The sequence below is a fragment of the Piliocolobus tephrosceles genome, chromosome 14 (genome assembly GCF_002776525.5).
Source record: "Piliocolobus tephrosceles isolate RC106 chromosome 14, ASM277652v3, whole genome shotgun sequence".
Taxonomy (NCBI): domain Eukaryota; kingdom Metazoa; phylum Chordata; class Mammalia; order Primates; family Cercopithecidae; genus Piliocolobus; species Piliocolobus tephrosceles.
Genome location: NC_045447.1, coordinates 108533586 through 108553104, shown reverse-complemented (window position 1 = coordinate 108553104; position 19519 = coordinate 108533586). Strand labels below are relative to the sequence as shown.

General features: G+C 37.0%; 1 protein-coding gene across 1 annotated transcript in view; it reads right to left on the bottom strand.

Annotated features, from left to right (window-relative positions):
* The window catches only part of LOC111528100 (contactin-associated protein-like 3), a 100051-nt gene that overhangs the window by 12639 nt on the left and 67893 nt on the right, over positions 1 to 19519 (bottom strand). Inside the window, exons 12-16 of the mRNA XM_031934086.1 lie at positions 17316 to 17486; positions 16052 to 16270; positions 13356 to 13595; positions 1865 to 2089; positions 179 to 312 (exon numbers count right to left, since the gene is read on the bottom strand). Of these exons, the coding sequence (XP_031789946.1) occupies positions 179 to 312; positions 1865 to 2089; positions 13356 to 13595; positions 16052 to 16270; positions 17316 to 17486 (989 nt within the window). The remainder of the gene's footprint in view (positions 1 to 178; positions 313 to 1864; positions 2090 to 13355; positions 13596 to 16051; positions 16271 to 17315; positions 17487 to 19519) is intronic.

Below are 19519 nucleotides of genomic sequence, written 5' to 3'. Positions count from 1 at the left end.
AACAGAGAATAAACCACCACCTCCTCTGCCCCAGATCCTGGCCATATTTGGCTTCTTTTTAGAGCAGCACGGAATGGGTTGCTCTTTCATTAATATTTATTATCAAATTTTTACATTAGATTATTTGTTCTCAAAATAATAATATTAGTTAGTCTGACTTTTGAATTTTTGGGATTACCTCTACCACGACCACTGCGTCTTCTCTGTTAATTTTCACTTGGTGAAGTTGCCCATCAGCCATGTTTTTAAAACCAAAGGCAAATGCATCAGGATTTTGATGTCTGTCTAGCTTGTACCTAATCTGCAAACTTCCTAAAAAGAAAAATAAATGGCATTTAAAATTAAAGTGGTATTTTATAAAACTCTTGATACAGATTCTAGAGCACTTTTATTATTATTTACTTGCAGCACTTTTGAATCTATTTAGCATCAATTTAGATGCACCCAATAGTCATCTTTCCTGGAACAGTAATTACTTAAGTGCTATTCCAGTGCCAGACTCTGGGTCCAATGATGCTATTTTAAAAGTCAAGACTAAATGTGTTGTTAACAAGCAGTCTCTCTTCATTTTTAAATGAAAAGGTTTAAATTATGCATATGAGCTCAGAACTCGGATCTAAATTATGACTTTGATATTTATTTTATGAAATGATGAAACTCCATGCAACATTGTATCAACATTCAGTTCCTGTAATTATAACTTCTAATAAGACTCATTTTAATGTATTACTGATATGTGGATAAAGACTTTTTATAGCCAGAATTATTTTAAGTCTCCTGCCATAATCCAAAAATGAGGAAGAGAAAAGGTTTTGTCAGGAGACAAGGTTTCCAAAATATCTACATCATCTAATATACATACCCCTCTCCTACACAGACGTACCCTCATTATCTATAATTCTCTTGCAGCTTATACTAAGATCCTGTTAATCAGATATATATATATATTTTTGAGGTGGAGTCTCGCTCTGTCACCCAGGCTGGAGTGCAGTGGTGCGATCTCAGCTCACTGCAAGTTCCACCTCCCTGCTTCACGCCATTCTCCTGCCTCAGCGTCCCAAGTAGCTGGGACTACAGGCGCTCATCACCACGCCTGGCTAATTTTTTGTATTTTTAGTAGAGACAGGGTTTCACAGTGTTAGCCAGGATGGTCTCGATCTCCTGACCTCGTGATCCGCCCGCCTTGGCCTTCCAAAGTGCTGGGATTACAGGCGTGAGCCACTGCGTCCGGCCTAATCAGAGATTTTGTAGATTTTTTTTGAGACATTAAATTTTTGTGCTGTGTATCTAACAAACTTAAAGCTTGGTCTTCTTGTTCAACTGTGAAAGCCTTGGAATGCCTCAATTACCACTGTTTGAGAGGCTGCCACTATATACTTTTCTTCTATTAAAGTGATAGAACTAGTTTTTCAGCCACTGATGAGATAGAGAACAGCTGTACTTATCTGTTGCTTAAAGGAATTGGCTTTTATATAGCTGTACTATAACATCCACATAAATGCTCCTCTATTTTGCTTAGAATGAGGAGGGAATGTATGTCATGTATCTAGATATCTTATTTCAAAATGAACTGCAAAACCAATTTGAGTCATCATGTACCATTAAAGGCATCCTATCAATAATAAGAATACAACGGCATATCAACTCCATAAAATTATCAAACATGTAATGTGAGAAAAGCATCTTAATTTAATCTTGAAATGCTAGCTTTTATAATAACCATTAAGGAAGGCACTGAAAAACCAGACATTGGAAGGCATGCAGTTTTCTTTCATTTGTAGTTTGAATGCTGAAAAGACCCATGCCATTACAGTCCTATTTTTCTATTCAGGGTTCTCTTTTTCTTTACACAAAAGATATTCACCATTGTTGGCGAGGATAACTGAAAGGTATTCCTCATAGAAAGAGCTCACATACAGCAATAAGCTCGGGGTTTGTGTGGTTCGGAAGCTCAGCGTGATCGTTTCTCTGGTCAATGTTACATCTCTGTGTAATGAAGAAACGAGGGAGCTGGAGTTTTCACTTAAAGTGTAATGTTCTTGAAAATGATATGTCATTGAGGAGCCAGTTTGAAAATATGCGGAAATCTCTGAAATGAAAAATACATTTCTGTTATGTTAACAAAATGTAAGTCCAACAGTCTTGTGTTAAGTACGTTTAGAGAACGAGACCAAACCTTAAATATCCTGGGAGATAAAATAATAGTGAAATGCTTTCCTGTTTTATTTTTTATTTTTCACTTTTAAAACTTTTTTAAAAACTGTAGTTTGAAGAAAAAGTAGCAAACTCCAATATACTCATAACCCAGAATTAACATTTAATAGAGATTTTATTTAATTCTCCAAATCATCTTCATCTCATATTTACGTATGATTTATTCTCCAGAATAAATGTATAATTTAAAGGTAACTTATCTCATCTTTGGGTTCCAATATTTTCCCAAATCATTCATTTTTAAACATCTTTATTCAGATATAATCCATATGCCATGTAATACACCCAATTACAGTGTAAAATTCTATGTCTTTTAGTCTATTCGCAGGCATGTGCAAACATTGCCACGATCAGAGTATTTTCACTCCTCCCGACCTTCTTATTCCCTCGTACAAAACCCTCCATATCCACTAGCAGTCATTCTCTGTTTCTCTCCAACATCCCAGCCTATGCAACTACTAATTTACTTTCTGTCTCTGCAGAGGGAATTCCTATTCAGGAGATTTCATATCAGCGGAATCATATAATGTGTGGTCTTTTTAATCTGGCCTCTCACTTAGCATGATATTTTCAAGGTTCGTCCATCTTGTACCATATATCAGTATTTTATTCCTTTTTATTGGTGAATAATATTTCATTGGATGTAAATAATAATGGATGTGCCACATTTTGTGGATCTATTTAACAGTTGATAGACATTTGGGTTGTTTCTACTTTTTGACTATTATAAATAATGCTTCCATGAAAATTCACGTGTAAGTTTTTCTATGGACACGTTTTTATTTTTCTTAGGTATATATACCTAGGAGTAAAATTCTGTAATCTTATGATAACAACAACTTTAAGATTTTGAGGAAAAAAAAAAGATTTTGAGGAACTGCCATATTTTTTCCAAAATAGCTATACCATTTTATATTCCAAACAGCAATTCGGAGGGTTTTAGTATCTCCACATCCTCACCAACATTTGTTATTATCTTTCTTTTAAAATTACAGCTATACTTGTCTGTGTGAAGAGGTATTTCATTGTGACTTTGATTGTGTTTCTCTACTGGCTAATGTTGCCAACTATTTTTTCATGATTTTATTGGCCATTCACACATATTTGCTCAAGAAATATCTATTTATAAGCTTTACCTATTATTTAATTGGGTTAAATTTCTTTTTATTCAGTTTTTTTGTTTGTTTTTTTGAGATGGAGTCTTGCTCTGTCACCCAGGTGGGAGTGCAGTGGCGCAATCTCAGCTCACTGCAAGCTCTGCCTCCCGGGTTCACACCATTCTCCTGCCTCAGCCTCCCGACTAGCTGGGACTACAGGCGCCCGCCACCATGCCTGGCTAATCTCTCTGTTTTTTTAGTAGAGATGGGGTTTTCACCATGATGGTCAGGTGAAGTTAGCCAGGATGGTCTCGATCTCCTGACCTCATGATCTGCCCGCCTTGGCTTCCCAAAGTGCTGGGATTACAGGCGTGAGCCACTGCACCCGGCTTCTTATTCAGTTGTAAAAGCTGTTTAAATAATTTTAATACTAGACCCTTTTAAGATACATGATTTGCAATAATTTCTTCCATTCTGTGGGTTATCTACTCTTTCGTTCTCCCATGTTTTAAGAGTTTTATAGTTTTAGTTCTTACATCGAGGTCCACTTGGTACATTTTTATGTATGTGTGAGATAGAAGTCTAATTTCATTCATCTGCATGTGCATGTATATTCAGTTGTCTCAGAGACTATTTATTCCCATTGGGTTGTCCTGGCACTCTTGTAAAATCCATTGACCATAAATGGTGAGGTATCTATCTGGAATTTCAATTTTATCCCACTGAGCTATCTGTTTAGTCCTTAGGCCAGTTATATATTGCTTTGCAGTAAGTTTGGAAATTGTGAAGTGTGAATCTATCAAATTTCTTCTTTTTAAAGATTGTTTTGGCTATTCTGCATCACTTAAATTTTCATATGAAATCAGCTTGTCAATTTCAGGAAAGAAGCCAGCTGGGATATTGATTGAAACTGTACTGAATCTGTATATTAATGTAGAGAACACTGGTATTTTATTTATATTAATTATTCAATCCATGACATGAAATCTCTCTCCATTTATCCTTAGTTTCTTTCCATGCTTTATAGTTTTCAGTGTGTTTTCCATTTCTTTTGTTAAATGTATTGCTATGTATGTTATTCTTTTTGATGCTACTGTAAATAAAATTCTTGATTTTATTTTCAGATGATTCATAGCTAATGTATAGAAATACAATTTATTTTGTATATTCTTGTATTCTGCAATTTTGCTGAACTTGGTTTTAGTTTTAATAGTTTTAAGTAGATTCTTTGGGATTTTTTATATAAAAAAATCATGCCATCTCAAATAGAGATAGTTTTATTTCCTTTCTAATTTGGATCTTTTTTTCTTTCTTAAAAATTTTTTCATTTTCTTGCCTAATCAGCCTGGCCTGACCCTCTAGTACAATGCTGAATAGAAGTAGTGAGAGCATACATTCTTGTCTTGTTCGTGATCTTAGGAAAAAAACATTCAGTCTTTATAGTCAAATATAATTTTAGCTATGAGTTTTTCAAAAATGCCATTTGTTAGGTTGAGGAAGTTATCTTCATAATTACTTTCTTGAAAGTAAACAAAAATTCATGAAAGGATGTTGGATTTTATCAAATGACTTTTCTGCATCAGTAGACATTTTCATGTGTTTCTGTCCTTTATTTCTTAGATATAGTGTATTATATTAATTGATTTTCAGCTGTTAAAACAACTTTCCATTTCTGGGATCATTTCCACTTTGTCTTGATGTATAGTCATTTTTATATGTGACTGGATTTGCTTTGGTAATATTCTGTTTAGGGTTTTCACATCTATCTGCTTAAATGATATTGGTCTATAGATTTAAAACCTATATACTGACATATCTATGTCTGGCTTTGGTATTAGGGGAATACTGACCTTACAGAATAAGTTCAAAAATGCTTTCTCTTTTATGTTTTGGAAGAGTTTTGAATAATTAATACTTTTTGTTTAAATAGTTGATAGATTTTTAAATAGTCGATATATTCTGATAGTTGACAGCATCAATTGTTTGAAACCATCTGGACCTGGGCTTTACTTTGTGTGTTATTTTAATATTATTAAGACATTCCTCTTATTGTTACAGGCCTGTTTTTTCTCCTCCTTCTTGAAAGAGAAGTAGTAGTTTGCATTAATTTTGTAGTTAGTGTCATCCCAGGAATTTGTCCATTTTATCTGTTACATAATTTTTTTCAACATACAGTTGTTTATATTCCCTTGCAATCCATGTTATTTCTGTAAGGTTGGTAGTACTATCACTCTTTCTTATGTCCTTCTAGTAATCTGAATCATCTCTTTTATTCTTGGTCAGTTGTACTAAAGGTCTGCCAATTTTGTTAACAGTTTTAAAGGACTGACTTTTGGTTTGGTTAATTTTTTCTGTCACTTTTGTATTATCCATTTGAGAAGTTTCTCCTGTTTTATTCATTTTTCCTGCTTTCTCCTTACATTAGATTTAGTTTGCTCTTCTTTTTTCAGTGTCTTACAGTGGCAGGTCAGGTTTTTTATTTGGGAACCATTTTTCTTTTTAAATATTGATGTTTACAGCTTTAAAATTCCCTCTAAACCCTGCTTTAGCTGTGTTACTATATGTTTTAGAAATGTGGTATTTTTGCTTTCATTTATCTCAAAGCCTTTTCTAATTTCCCTTTTGATTTTGGAGTGTCTAATTTCCACATATTTGTGATATTCTACAATTTCCTTGTGTTATTAATTTCATCCCATTGTGTTTAAAAAAGACCCTTCATATGATTTCAATCCTTTTAAATGTGTTGAGGCTTGACTTACAGGTAGCATGTTGTCTAACCTAGAATATGTTCCATGAACACTTGAGAAGAATATACATTCTGCTATTGTTAAGTGGCATGTTCTACAGATATGTGCTAGAATGGTTGCGTTAGTTTTTTCAACTCTATTTTCTTGGTAATCTTCTGAGTAATTATTCTATCCTTTATTGAAAGTGAAGTATTGAATCCTCCAGCTTATTCCTGGCTTGTCTGTTTCTCTTTTCAGTTCTGTCAGGTATTCTTTATGTAATTTGGGGCTATATTATTAACTGCTTCTAAATTTGTGGTCGTTATATCTTTTTGAGGGAATTAACTTTTTATTATAAAAGTTTCTCTATTTCTGGTAGCACCTTTTGTTTTAGAGTTTATTTTTTCTGATATTAACTATAGTCCCTTTGGCTCTCTAGGGTTACTCTTTGCATTGTACATGTTTTCCCTTCTTTTATTTTCAACTACATTACCCGTTTCAATCTAAACTGTATCTCCTCAGACAGCCTATAGTTAGATTTCTTTTGTTATCCATTCTGACAGTATCTGTCTTTTGACTGGATTACTCAGCCGATGAATGTTTAATATTATTACTGATACAGTTGGGTTTACATCTGCCACTTTCTTTTTCTTTTTCTATATGTTTCATTGTTTTCTTTTCACTTTTGTTCTTGACTTATTATTTTGTATTGGTGAATATTTTGGAGTGTAACATTTTAATTTCTTTCTTGATTTCACTATACTTTGGGGTAAAATATATGTGATATATAATTTGCCACTTAACCATTTACAATGTGAAATTCAGTAGCATTAATTAAATTCACAATGTTGTGCAATTATCACCTCTTTTGATTTCCAAAGTATTTCATAACCCCAAAGATAAACTCTGTATTCATTAAGCAATAACTCTCCATTGCTTCCTCATCTCAGCTGCTGGTATCCTTGAATCTACTTTGTCTCTACAAATTTATCTATTGATATCTAGTAAAAATGGAGTCATATAATATCTGCCTTCTTGTGTCTGGCTTATTTCACTTAGCACAATGTCTTCTAGGTTCATCAGTGTTGTATCATGTATCAGAACCTCATTCCTTTTAATGGCTGAACAATATACCAGTATATGTATACACTACATTTTTTTTAATCAATTCATGTGTTGACGGACACTTGTATTATTTCCACTATTGTGATTAGTGCTACTATGAACATTTGTATACAAGTATCTGCTTGAGTTCTTGTTTTCAATTGTTTTGGCTATATATGTAGAAGTGGAATTGCTGGGTTCGAAGGTAATTCTGTTTAACTATTTTGAGTTAACTCTAAATCAATTTCGACAGTGGCTGTGGCATTTACATTCCCACCAGTAACAAAAGAGAGTTCCAATTTCTCTATGTTCTTGCCCAAACTTGTTATTTTCTGTTTTTTTTTTTTTTTTTTTTTTTTATATAGTCAATCTAGTAGGTTTGAAGAGGCAGCTCATTATACTTTTGGTTTGCATTTCCTTAATAACTAAAGACGTTGAGTATCATCCTTCCATGTGATTACTGACTCTCTGTATATCTTTTTGGAGAAATGTCTCATCAAGTCCTTTGTCCACTTAGACTGTTTTTCTTTTTGTTGTTAAGCTGTGGAAGTTATTAACATATTCTAGATCAGATATATAATTTGCAAATATTTTATCACATTCTGTGGGTTGTCTTTTTACTCTCTTGATAGTGCTCTTTGATACACAGAAGTTGTTAATTTTGATAAAGTCCAAATAATCTATTTTTGTTGTTGTTGCCTGTGCTTTTGGTGTGATCTTTAAAAAACCACTACCAAATCCAAGATCATGAAGATCTGCCTATATATCTTCTCCCAAAAATTTTTATAGTTTTAGCTTTTAGATTTAAAGCTTTGATTCATTTTGAGTTAATTTTGGTAAGGGTCTAACTTCAATCTTTGCAAGTGAACACCCACTTTTCCTATGTTTATGTTAAATAGACTGTTATTTTCCTATTGAGTGATCTTGACAAAAACTGTTAAACATCAATTGACTGTACGTATGAAGGTTTATTTCTGGCCTCTTGGTTCTATTCCATTGATTTACAGGTTTATCCTCATTCAGTGCCACACTGTTTTGAATAATGTAGTTTATAGTGAGTTTTGAAGTCAAGAAGGGTGAATTCTCCAACTTTGTTCTTCTGTGAAATTGTTTTGCCTATTCTGGGCTTTTTCAAATTTTATATAAATATTGGGATGGGCTTTTCCATTTGTACAAAAAGTGCTCTGGGGATTTTGATAAGAATTAGATTAAATCTGCATATTGCTTTGGGTTGTATTGTCATTTTAATAATATTAAGTCTTCCAATTGATGAATATGGAATGTCTTTCCATCTATTTATGTCTTTCTTTCATCTCTTTCAACAACGTTTTATAGTTTTCAGTGTCCAAGTCTTTTCACTTTTTTGGTTAAGTTTATTTCTAAGTTTTTTACTCTTTTTGATGATATTGCAAATGAATTGTTTCCTTAATCTCATTTTCAGATTTTTCATTGCTAGTGTAGAGAAATACAACCAAATTTTTGGTGTTAATTTTCTATCCTGCAACTTTGCTGAATTTATTTATTTTTTCTTAACAGTTTTTATTTTCTGAAGAGTTTTCTACATATAAGATAATGTAATCTGAGAGAGAGAGAGAGCCCTTCTATTCAAATTTGGATGCCTTTTATTTCTTCTTCTTGCTTAATGACTTTAGCTGGAACTTCCAGTACTATGACAAATAGAGGTGGTAAAGCTGGGCATACCTGTCATGTTTCTTATTTTAGGGAAGAAGCTTTCACCATTGAGTATGATGTTAGTTGTAGGCTTTTCATATATAGCCTTTATCATATTGAGAAAGTTCCCTTCTATTCCTAGTTTATTGAGTGTTTTTTTTTTTTTTCAATCATGAAAAGTTACTGGAGTTTGCTAAATTTTTTTCAGCAACAATTAAGATAATCATGTTTCTTTTCCCCCTCATTCTATTAATCTTGTGTAATATGTTGACTGATTTTCCTTTGTTGAACCACTCCTGAAATCTAGGGATAAATCCTACTAGGTTTTGGTATATAAGCCTTTTAATATACTTCACAACAATGTTTTGTTTTATTTTCTTTAGTGATTGCTCTAAGCTTGCATTATACATATCTTATCAATAATCTGCTTTGGGTTTACACTAACTTAATACGAGTGAGATTTAGAAAAGTTATTTCTACATAGCTCTATTTATTCTCTTTTGGAACTATTTTTATGCATACCAAACCCATTATTATTTTACATAATTTATTCTCTTTTTAAAAAATCTGAGAAAAGAAAAAAAGAGCAAGTATTTATAGACTGTCTATAAATGCTCTTATTTACCATTTCTGGTTCTCTTTCTTTGTTCCTCTGACTCATGTTACCATTTGGTGTCATTCCTTATTTCAGTACAGTCTTGCTCCCATCTGTCTCCTCTGTGCTGTTTTTTGTAATATATTTCTATAGGCCCGACAATGAAAATATATAAATTATATATTTGTATATTCTCTATTATAGTTTTATACATTGGTTTTTAAAATAGTTAAGCACTGAAAACGATAAGAAATATGACATTATACTTTCTTTTATAATTACTTGTACACTTACCTTTATTAGTGCTATTTGTTTTTTGTGTGTAGATTCAGATTATTGTCTGGTTCCTTCAGCCTGAAGGAACGTTCTTTGTTATTTCCTCTAATGCAGGCTGACAGCAGTGAATTCTCTGCTTGTTGTAAGTAGGAATATATTTTACTGTCTTTTCAAATTTTTAGTTTTTATGAATACCTAATAGTTGTACGTATTTGTGGGGTAGAGGTAATATTTTGATACAAGCAAACAATGTGTAATGATCAAATCAGGGTAACTGAGATATCCATCACCTTAAACATTGATCATTTCTTTTTGTTAGGAACATTCCAGTTCCACTCTTCTAGTTATTTTGAAATATACAATATATGATTGTTAACTATAGTCATCCTGTGCTACTGAACATGAAAGATGGTTTTGTTGGGTGTAAGTTTCTTGATGACAATGGTTTTCTTTTATCTCTTTGAATATGTTATCTCACTGTCCTGTGGCCTCCATTCTTTCAGATTAGAAGTTAGTTGCTGATCCTGGCGTTTCCTTGTATATGTGATTTTTCTCCTAGTGCTTTTAAAATTTCCTTCTTGACTTTGGCTTTCAAAGTTTTTAATAAGATGTGCCTGGATATAAACTTCTTTGTGTCGTCTGTATCTCACTGAGCTTCTGTATCTGAGAGGCATGATTTTTATTAATTTGGGATGTTTTCAACCATTATTTTTCAAATATTTTTTCTGATCCTTTGTCTCTCTCCTGGTATTTTCAATTATGTATATGTTGGTGTGCTTAATTACGTCTGATATTTCTCTGATGCTGTTTTTTTTTTCATTATTATTTCTCTATATTCTTCAGGATACATAATCTCTATTAATCTTGCTTCAAGTTTGCTGCTTCTTTTTTCTTTTCTCTGTTAAACATCCCTGGTTTAACTCATTACTCTCTTGGAGTTCTCAACATTCTCTTAATTGCTTACTACCAATATCATCATATGACTATGCTTAAACTTATCCATGCTCTGTTCCAAATAGAACTCAGTTCACTTGGGGAGGGCTACCAAGCTGTGTATTTTCATGGCCTCCCTCTACCTCTTGGTTAACTCTGCCTCACTGCTCTGAAGCTGTAGCCAGTTAGAGTGGCCTGCTCCTTTGTAGTAAGACCGTTGCTTACAAGTAGGGCACAGGGTGGGAAAGGTAACTTCTTGCCTTGCCTCTCCTGGTGTAGAAACAGTTCCTTACAAGCAAGCTGGAGTGAGGGCAATTGGGACACAGTATTTTCCAGCTGCTACACCTGAAGACCTTATGTCCTGGAATGAGGAGTTGGTTTAGGAAGGAAGCCCCAGACTTCTCAGCTGTTTCTGCGTGGACAGAGCTTCTGTCCCACAAAACTGGGGATGATAAGAAATGCTGGCACCCAATCGTGGGGTAGTGCAGTATCTCTGGAGTAGGACCTGGGTAGAGAGGAAACCTTTGGTTTCTTGGCCACATCCATACAGAGTGGAGCTTCCGTCATACTGAGCTAGGGATGGGGAGGTGCGGGGAGAGGGTCTTGGCTTAAATGCCTCAAACTCTCACTGTTATTACTGATGGATAAATGTTTCTTCATTTGATTTCCTTAGGACATTTTCTAGAGACTTTCAATAGTTGTTTTTTAAAATAATAATTTTTACCAGTTATGCCTGTTTCGTATGAGAGAGGGTTTACAGAGCTCCTTACGTGGCCAGCCTGGAAATGCCAGAGTACCATGTTTTTTACTTGAATTTTACCTCGTCTTTAAAAATCGATTTGCTTTGTAGGAAGCATGAAACAGAGCTCCTGCAGTAGCTAGAGAAAAGGTGATCTGAAGATCAACCCTCCATCAAGGTGAGAATTTAGAAATGTTCTTTTATGCCAAAGATGTTTCTCAGATTTACTGTTTGGATATAAAGGCTAATCCAAAGTGGTGTCTACAGTATTCTGAGAGAGAAAAGTTGAAGGGCTTTCAGCTTCTCTTAAAACACTTTATGAAAGGTTGACATTTTAATTTTATATCAAGTTAATTCCAAAAATGTTTGTAGTATACACATACACACACACATACGCACACACCCCAAATATACCTGTAAATAAAAAGAAGATGTTGGGAGACGATCATTGTCTTGGAATACTACTCCACTCTTTTCATTTCCATAAAATATAAAGAATTTACTGAAAATCCAGATCATTCTTATTAGATTAAGTAATCTAACTAACTATAACAAATGCCCCAGCCACTGGAGGACCATTTTCCATTTACTTACAATACAATGTCTATGCTTAAGATAATTTTGGGTTATAAAATAACATTCAAATTTCACTTAGCAAATGTGGATTGGGAATGCTTTAGAAATCACTTGTGCTCAGGAAGAAGTGGTTACTCCTGATGTTGGCTTTCAGATATAAAAAGGGCTCTGTATTTGCACCAGAGCTATGCGATCTGTTAGCACAGAGATCTTCAGGACTAACAAAAGACATATGCAAGACCTTTTGAAAATTTAAATGACTTCTAGATAATGAATTCTCAAAATTCTTTTGAAAGTCACACAATTTTTATAGTGATTAAGGCTTGTTTTGCTGCTAAAAATAGTATGTGTAACAGCCCAGAGACACTTAAAAACACAATTATATTTTACCTCTTATAACTCAATATTCTAATAGGTTTCATAAAAGTATTATACATATATTAAATAAGTCAGTGCAGGGTACTTAATATTAAAATCAGTCCCTTTTTTTTTTTCTTTTTTCCAACATGGAGTCTCACTCTGTCGCCCAGGATGGAGTACAGTGGTACAATCTCGGCTCACCGCAACCTCTGCCTCCTGGGTTCAAGCAATTCTCCTGCCTCAGCCTCCCGAGTAGCTGGGATGCCTGGCTAATATTTGTATTTTTAGTAGAGACGGGGGTTTTACCATGTTGGCCAGGCTGGTCTTGAATTCCTGACCTCATGATCTGCCTGCCTTGGCCTCCCAAAGTGCTGGGATTACAGGCGTGAGCCACCACGCCCAGCTCTTTTCTTTTCAAAATATGACTGTACCTGAGCAGCAGCTGTGTGATGCCCCACTATACTCCTCTAAGAAGAGTCAAACATCACAAAGTGTCTGAGTGATCCTGTTAATGCCACGTCAATATTTAGTTAAATATGATTTCCCCCTCCTAGTTAATATGCTTGTTTTATTAAAAAAAGACATTTCTATAAAGGCCTTTTGAATCACTTCAAGTCATTGTCAGAAGGAACAATGGGTAAGAGGATTGCTCAAGCCTAGGAGTTCAAGTCCAGCCTGGGCAACAGAGAGGCTTGAAGAGCAAGAAGTTCTCTCTAAAAATTAAAAACAAAAATAACAATGATGCTTTACTGATGTCAAAATTAGAACAGTACAAGGACAGAGTTTTGAAAACCAAATTATTTTGAGAGGATTAGCATTGAACAGATACTAGGGGTAACCCAGAGATCTTCTAAGAAAGAAATCCAGAGAGGACTGATAGCCTTAAGTTTTCAAAAACAGTCATACCCCTTCTAAATTCCGTAGAGGAATTTGGTACAGAAATTATTCCATTTCAAATAATTCAATCTTATCCTTTCTGTATAATATCAAATGCCATAAGCGTTCTTCACATTATTTAAGTTTCATGTTACTTTCCCTATAACCTGCTCCTTGGTCACACTTACCATTGGAGCAGAACGGCCCATCATATGCTGAGAAGGCACAGTCACAGGCGACCCCTCTGCGTTTCTCTCTGCATCTTCCTCCATTGCGACACAAGTGTCCGTAGGTGCTGCAGTGTCCTGCACACCCAGGCTCCACTCCTGGGGTCACTGTGGCTCTTTCTTCCAGATCCAGGGCCACCCCGTTCAGCTGCAGAGACCGAATGCACCCTAGAAAGCCCCTCTGTCTGGTGGCCGTTCCACCTACAACGGAAACACTGCAAATAGAAATGTGTTCCTTGGTATTTTATTCAGGATTTTATGTCCATGTCAAACTCAGGCCTTAAGGAGCGTGGCGATAATCACAATGTGTCCAAAAATTTTGTGAACATACGCAATTTTGGAAATAAAACTGTTATGAGATATCACGAAGCTTTAAATGACATTGAATAAAACATTTATTCACATAACTTTCAAACATGGTGAGTCTGGCAAATAGTCCATCTAAAAACATTTCTTTTACTTCCGGTGAGAAAGAATTTCACTTTAGTTCCTTTACAAAGAACAAAATACATAATATAAACCACATCAAACATTATTTTACTTTCTTTATCAATAAGAATGTGCATTATAATGGTTAGGTATGAACTTTCAAGCTTTTCACAATAATAAAAAAATATATATGGATACATTTCTTACTTGGATGGACTCTAAAAATAAAGGGTGAAGGGAAATGGAGAAGCAAAGGAGGGGAAGTTGGAAGGGGAGACACCATACCCCAGGATCTCCTCCTCTCAAGAGGATACAGTGCTAAACAGTAATTGAATACTGCATGCATGCATATTTTGTCATGTCAAACTGGAATGCTGAAGAAACCATTTAGAGAGGTTTACAACACTTGTGTAGTGACACACACCATTATGAAGGCAACAATTCTCAATGTTAGGAGCACGGAAATTACCTAGAGTTTCTGGAAAATGCAAATTGAATACCGCATGCATGCATATTTTGTCATGTCAAGCTTGAATGCTGAAGAAAGAGGTTTACAACACTTGTGTAGTGACAAACACCATTATGAAGGCTACAATTCTCAATGTTAGGAGTACGGAAATTACCTAGAGTTTCTGGAAAATGCAGAGTTTTGAGCCTCCTCTCAGAGATTCCGATTCGGTGGGCCTAAGGTGGGGGCCCCAAATCTGAACTGTCAATCAGCTTTGTGGGTGATTCTGAAGCCAGTGATTCATTCACCGCAGTGAATGCTGATTCTAGGTGAATTGTATGCTAATTGTGTTTCTAGGCTTTCCCTTAAATAATCTCCAAGATTACAAGTGAGAAAATCAAGTTCTTGGTTTGACCCCTCCGTGTATTCCTCCTAGTTTGACGGTTTCATGTCCTTTGAAAAAGCCTCACTGCACCTTAATAGAAGAGCTAACCACGCTTGACGCTAGGTTTTAGGAAGTCATGGTATAACAATACCACCCCCATCCACATCCACATCCATACATGAGTTCATTGTGTAGCATTTAGTACCTGGAAGTTGTATCTACCCTCCCCTGTAAATTAGGTTGTATGATAATTTGTGATTTAGTCCAGTTTTAATTAGATTGCATCCTTATTTGCTTTAAAATGCATAAGAAATGAACAAGTGAGAGCTTTAATCTGTGTTGGAATAGTTTCAAAAGCAATATAGCAAAATATATTTTTCCCAAGGGGAACAATAAACAACAGTGATAGAACAGTAAACAAGCAAACTAAAGGAAAGCCTTCCAGAGCTATCACCTTTAAATAAATGGAGTGCAAGAACAGAGGAGCAAGACCGGGTTATAAATAAGGAGCCTGTGATGACAGAGCCCCAGAGGTAAGGACAGCAGTGAGGAAAACCAGGAGTGGGCTCCTGGAAGCCTGGCCCCAGGGAGCTGCGTGGTGCTGCTTCCGCTCAGCGGGTATCCTGCGATCTGGTTTTGAGTGGACCCTGGAGGACTTCTGTCCCAATTACAAGCTCTGTAACTACACCGAGAAGTGAAACTGAAGAAATAGATAACAATGTCTAATGATCACACTAATAGTGTTGACAAAACATAGCTGTCACATATGCCAATCCTCTACAATATGAATGGTTCAAGTTTGGGGTTGGCTATCCTGGGATCCCTCTCATTAGCTGGTTACTCCACCTCTCTGAGGCGGCCTCTCTGTAAACAGATGACAATACCTAAACACTGACACCTAAACATCGAGATACTGCAGGGCCCGGTGGCTCACACCTGTAATCCCAGCACTTTGGGAGGCGGAGCGGGTGGATCACGAGGTCAAGAGATTGTGACCAGCTGGGCCAACATGGTGAAACCGTGTCTCTACTAAAAATACAAAAATTAGCCAGGCGTGGTGGCGCCTGAGCCTGTAGTCCCAACTACTCAGGAGGCTGAGGCAGGAGAATCGCTTGAACCCGGGAGGCGGAGGTTTCAGTGAGCTGAGATCGCGTCACTGCACTCCAGCCTGGGCGACACAGCGAGACTCTGTCTGAAAACAAAAACAAAACCAAGAAATGTCAAATAAGAAGCACACAGCAAGCTCCTGGAACCTACCAGGTTATCAGCAAATAGTACCAACAGCAGTAGTAGTTGTTGTTGGCAACTGTTGCTCGCAGTACGTTACAGTTCTTATTTTCTTTTGGACCTTCTCTGGACTTACACTAAATTCAGTTATAAACCACCAGCACTCACCAATGAAGAGCTGGCTGTTGAGCTGCAAACGAACGTGCCCATCAGCAGGGGCAGGCTGCATCTTCTGAGGAAGCTGATCAACTTGAAGAGACGCTCCTTTGACATTTCTCTCTGCCCTCACGTGGTGCCACCGATTGTCATTAAAGGGAGTGGGTGACTGCACCGTGACCTCACAAGGTCCATTCCCCACATCAAAGGAAAAGGTCACTTCTGTGGGAGCTAGAAATATTAGATATGAATATTGCTCAAGCGAATTCACAGGGAAGAAAACTGAGTCTTGTGCAGACACAGGAAAACATGAAGACGTGCTCAGGATGGAAGGAGACAATGACAGCGATGCAGAAAAACGTGACTGTGAGTTGGGGAAGGGGCGGGGGGCAGAATAAATCTGTATCCTGGAGGAAAAAATAAAACAGAGCGGATTTTAACATATTTATCCTCAGAGTTCCCAATTCACCTTGGTAAGTCCTAAATAGTAGAGCTATGTACCCATAGCTGGAATCCCCACAGCTATGTACCCATAGCTAGAATACCAAATAGTATTCGTTTTTGAGGTTTCAGTAATTTTATGTACAAATGGCTCAAAGTCCTATCTAATTCTATAACCACTGAATGTGAATTCTGACAGTCATAAATTCAGCTTTGGGTACATGAAAAACAGTACGTCTGGTCAAATATTTTTGGAATTCAGTGAACAACGTGACGAGTTTGGTTTAAAGCTCTGGCTCTGCTGTCCCGTACACTAGGGAAGGCATGACATTTTAAAGGATTCTTATGTGCTTCATGCTTCATTGTTTTATTTTCTTTTAAAAGTGATTACTGGCTGGGTGTGGCAATTCACGCCCAGCACTTTGGGACCCCGAGGCAGGCAGATCACTTGAGACCAGGAGTTGAAGACCAGCCTGGTCGACATGGCAAAACCACATCTCTACCAAAAATACAAAAATTAGCTGGGCGTGGTGGTGCACGCCTATAGTCCCAGCTACTCAGGAGACTGAGGCAGGAGAATTGCTTGAACCTGGGAGGCTGAGGTTGCAGTGAGCCAAGACAGTACCACTGCGCTCCAGCCTGGGCGACAGAGCAAAACCCTCTCTCTCTCCCTCTCTCAAAAAAAAAAAAAAACAAAAAACTAACACCTAAAATCATAGAAGTTTAGTGTTTTATAAGGAAATATAAAGAAAGAATGAACTAACAGTTTGTTGAGCTGAAGCTTTTATTGCTAAATAATGGGTACCCTGTGACTTGTCCGGAGCGGGCAGCTTACCCCGTAGCTCAATCCTGATGAAGTCTGTGATTCCCAGGTTCTCCATGAACACCCCGGAGGAAACTGTGGTCTTAAAAAAGAAACACACGTCAGCAGTGAGTTCTCCGTGGAAAGCAGGGAAATGAAGGTATGAGGTCTCAGTGTTGAAGGAAGCTGAATTCCAAAATGACTCTGTTTACAATAGAGAAAACGACAAAAGGAAAAAAGTCATGAAACAAAAATAACAGTTACATTTGATACTTACAGGATTATGATGGCTAAATACATTAATAACCTATATGAGCCTTCACTGGGGGTTCTGGGCATCCATGTCATATACCGATGACATCAAGCGCTAAATGGTGATTATATTGAGGATTAGAATTCTGTGTTCAGAGAAGGCCAAGCAAAAGCCAGGCAAAAGCCAGGCAAAAGCAATGAGGCCAGTTAAGAGATCGTGCAGCAACACAATGGGGACAGGGTCAAGTTCAGAACCACCTCAAAGGTATGGCCAACAGAACTTACTGAAGAACTGGATAAGATGTGAGAGGAAGGCTGGAGTCTGAGGTGACTTTGGGGTTTTCGGTCTAACTGGGAGGGGAAATCATTCTGAAGAAGCAGGTTTGAGCAGCAGCTCAGTTTGGGACATGCTAAACTGAGAGCTCTATTAGCCATCCAAGTGGAGATTTGAAGGAGGTAGTTGGATAAATGACTCCAGAAACCAGAACACAGGCTCTTGCTTTCTGTCCTTCACACACACACACACACACACACACACACACACACACACACACACACACACACACACACACACACCCCTGTCTTAATTCCTTTCATGGCAAGAACAACCAAGAACACGAAGAAGCTTATTTGTTCCCTTCTGTCCAAAACCCAACCCAGGATAGCACATCACACGGATTCCTCAGGCCTCCCGTGTCCTTCATTCTGGAGCAGGGTGCCAGTCTTTTCTTATCTTTTGTGTTCTTTTGACTTTTTGGTATTTTTCAGTTGATTTGCAGAATGTTCCTCCACTTGGATTTATCTGACACGCTCATGACTGGATTCATGTTGTGCATTTTGCCAAAACTACTGCAGGAGGGCCGCTGTGTTCTCCTCTGCGGTCGCGGCAGCAGCCAGCAACGCTTACCAGCCCCATCACCGGTCCTGTTCGTTTCAACTGCCTTGTAAAGTGGCATTTGTCGAGTTTCTCCAACATGAAGTTATTATTTTTCTCTTTGTAATTCATATATTTGTGACACTTTAAGGTTACAGAAACACAACTTTACCCAGTTTAGAATTTTTCCACCCAATGGTTTTATAATATATTGACGGCTCCTGACTGAATTTTTACTCTGATGGCTGCCCGTGGTGATTTTCTAAGCTCCGTCATTCCTTCCACATTAATTGGTTGACGTGCCTCTGTTAGAAATAGCTTTTCTCGGCCAGGTATGGTGTCTCACACCTATAATCCCAGCACCTTGGGAGGCCAAGGCGGGCGGATCACAAGGTCAGGAGATCGAGACCATCCTGGCTAACACAGTGAAATCCCATCTCTACTAAAAATACAAAAAATTAGCCAGGCGAGGTGGCGGGCGCCTGTAATCCCAGCTACTCGGGAGGCTGAGGCAGGAGAATGGCGTGAACCCGGGAGGCAGAACTTGCAGTGAGCCCAGATCATATCACTGCACTCCAGCCTGAGTGACAGAGCGAGACTCCATCTCAAAAACAAAAACAAACAAGAAATAGCTCTTCTCTTATCTTTTACTAATTTATTTGTGTATTTACCCATTTGTTTATTCACATCACTCTTGGATTCCTATTGTATTCAATGGCTTATAATCTGTAACTTATTTTGGTGCTTCAGTTGTCTGAAATGTGGCAGCTGCTTTAAGTCTTTTTGAGCTTTTTTTTCCGTTTTGTCATAACAAAATGATCCAGGCTCATCTTAAATTTTCTCTGCCACATTTCTGGAATCAGCCATTTCTTCAAGGAGTTGTAGTTTCTTTTTTAGCAGAGAATGATAGAAAATGGTGTTTAGAAGCCAGATCTGCAGGCTACATATTTACTAGGGTGTCATTGCTTCTAGCCCTCTCAGTAGTTAGCTAGGAAATATGTGTACTTGTATCACACACATACACACACTCTTCTATGTGTATTCTATAGCAGTCAACTAGGAAATATGTGTGTTTGTATATCTCTCTCTCACACACACGCACTCTCTCTCT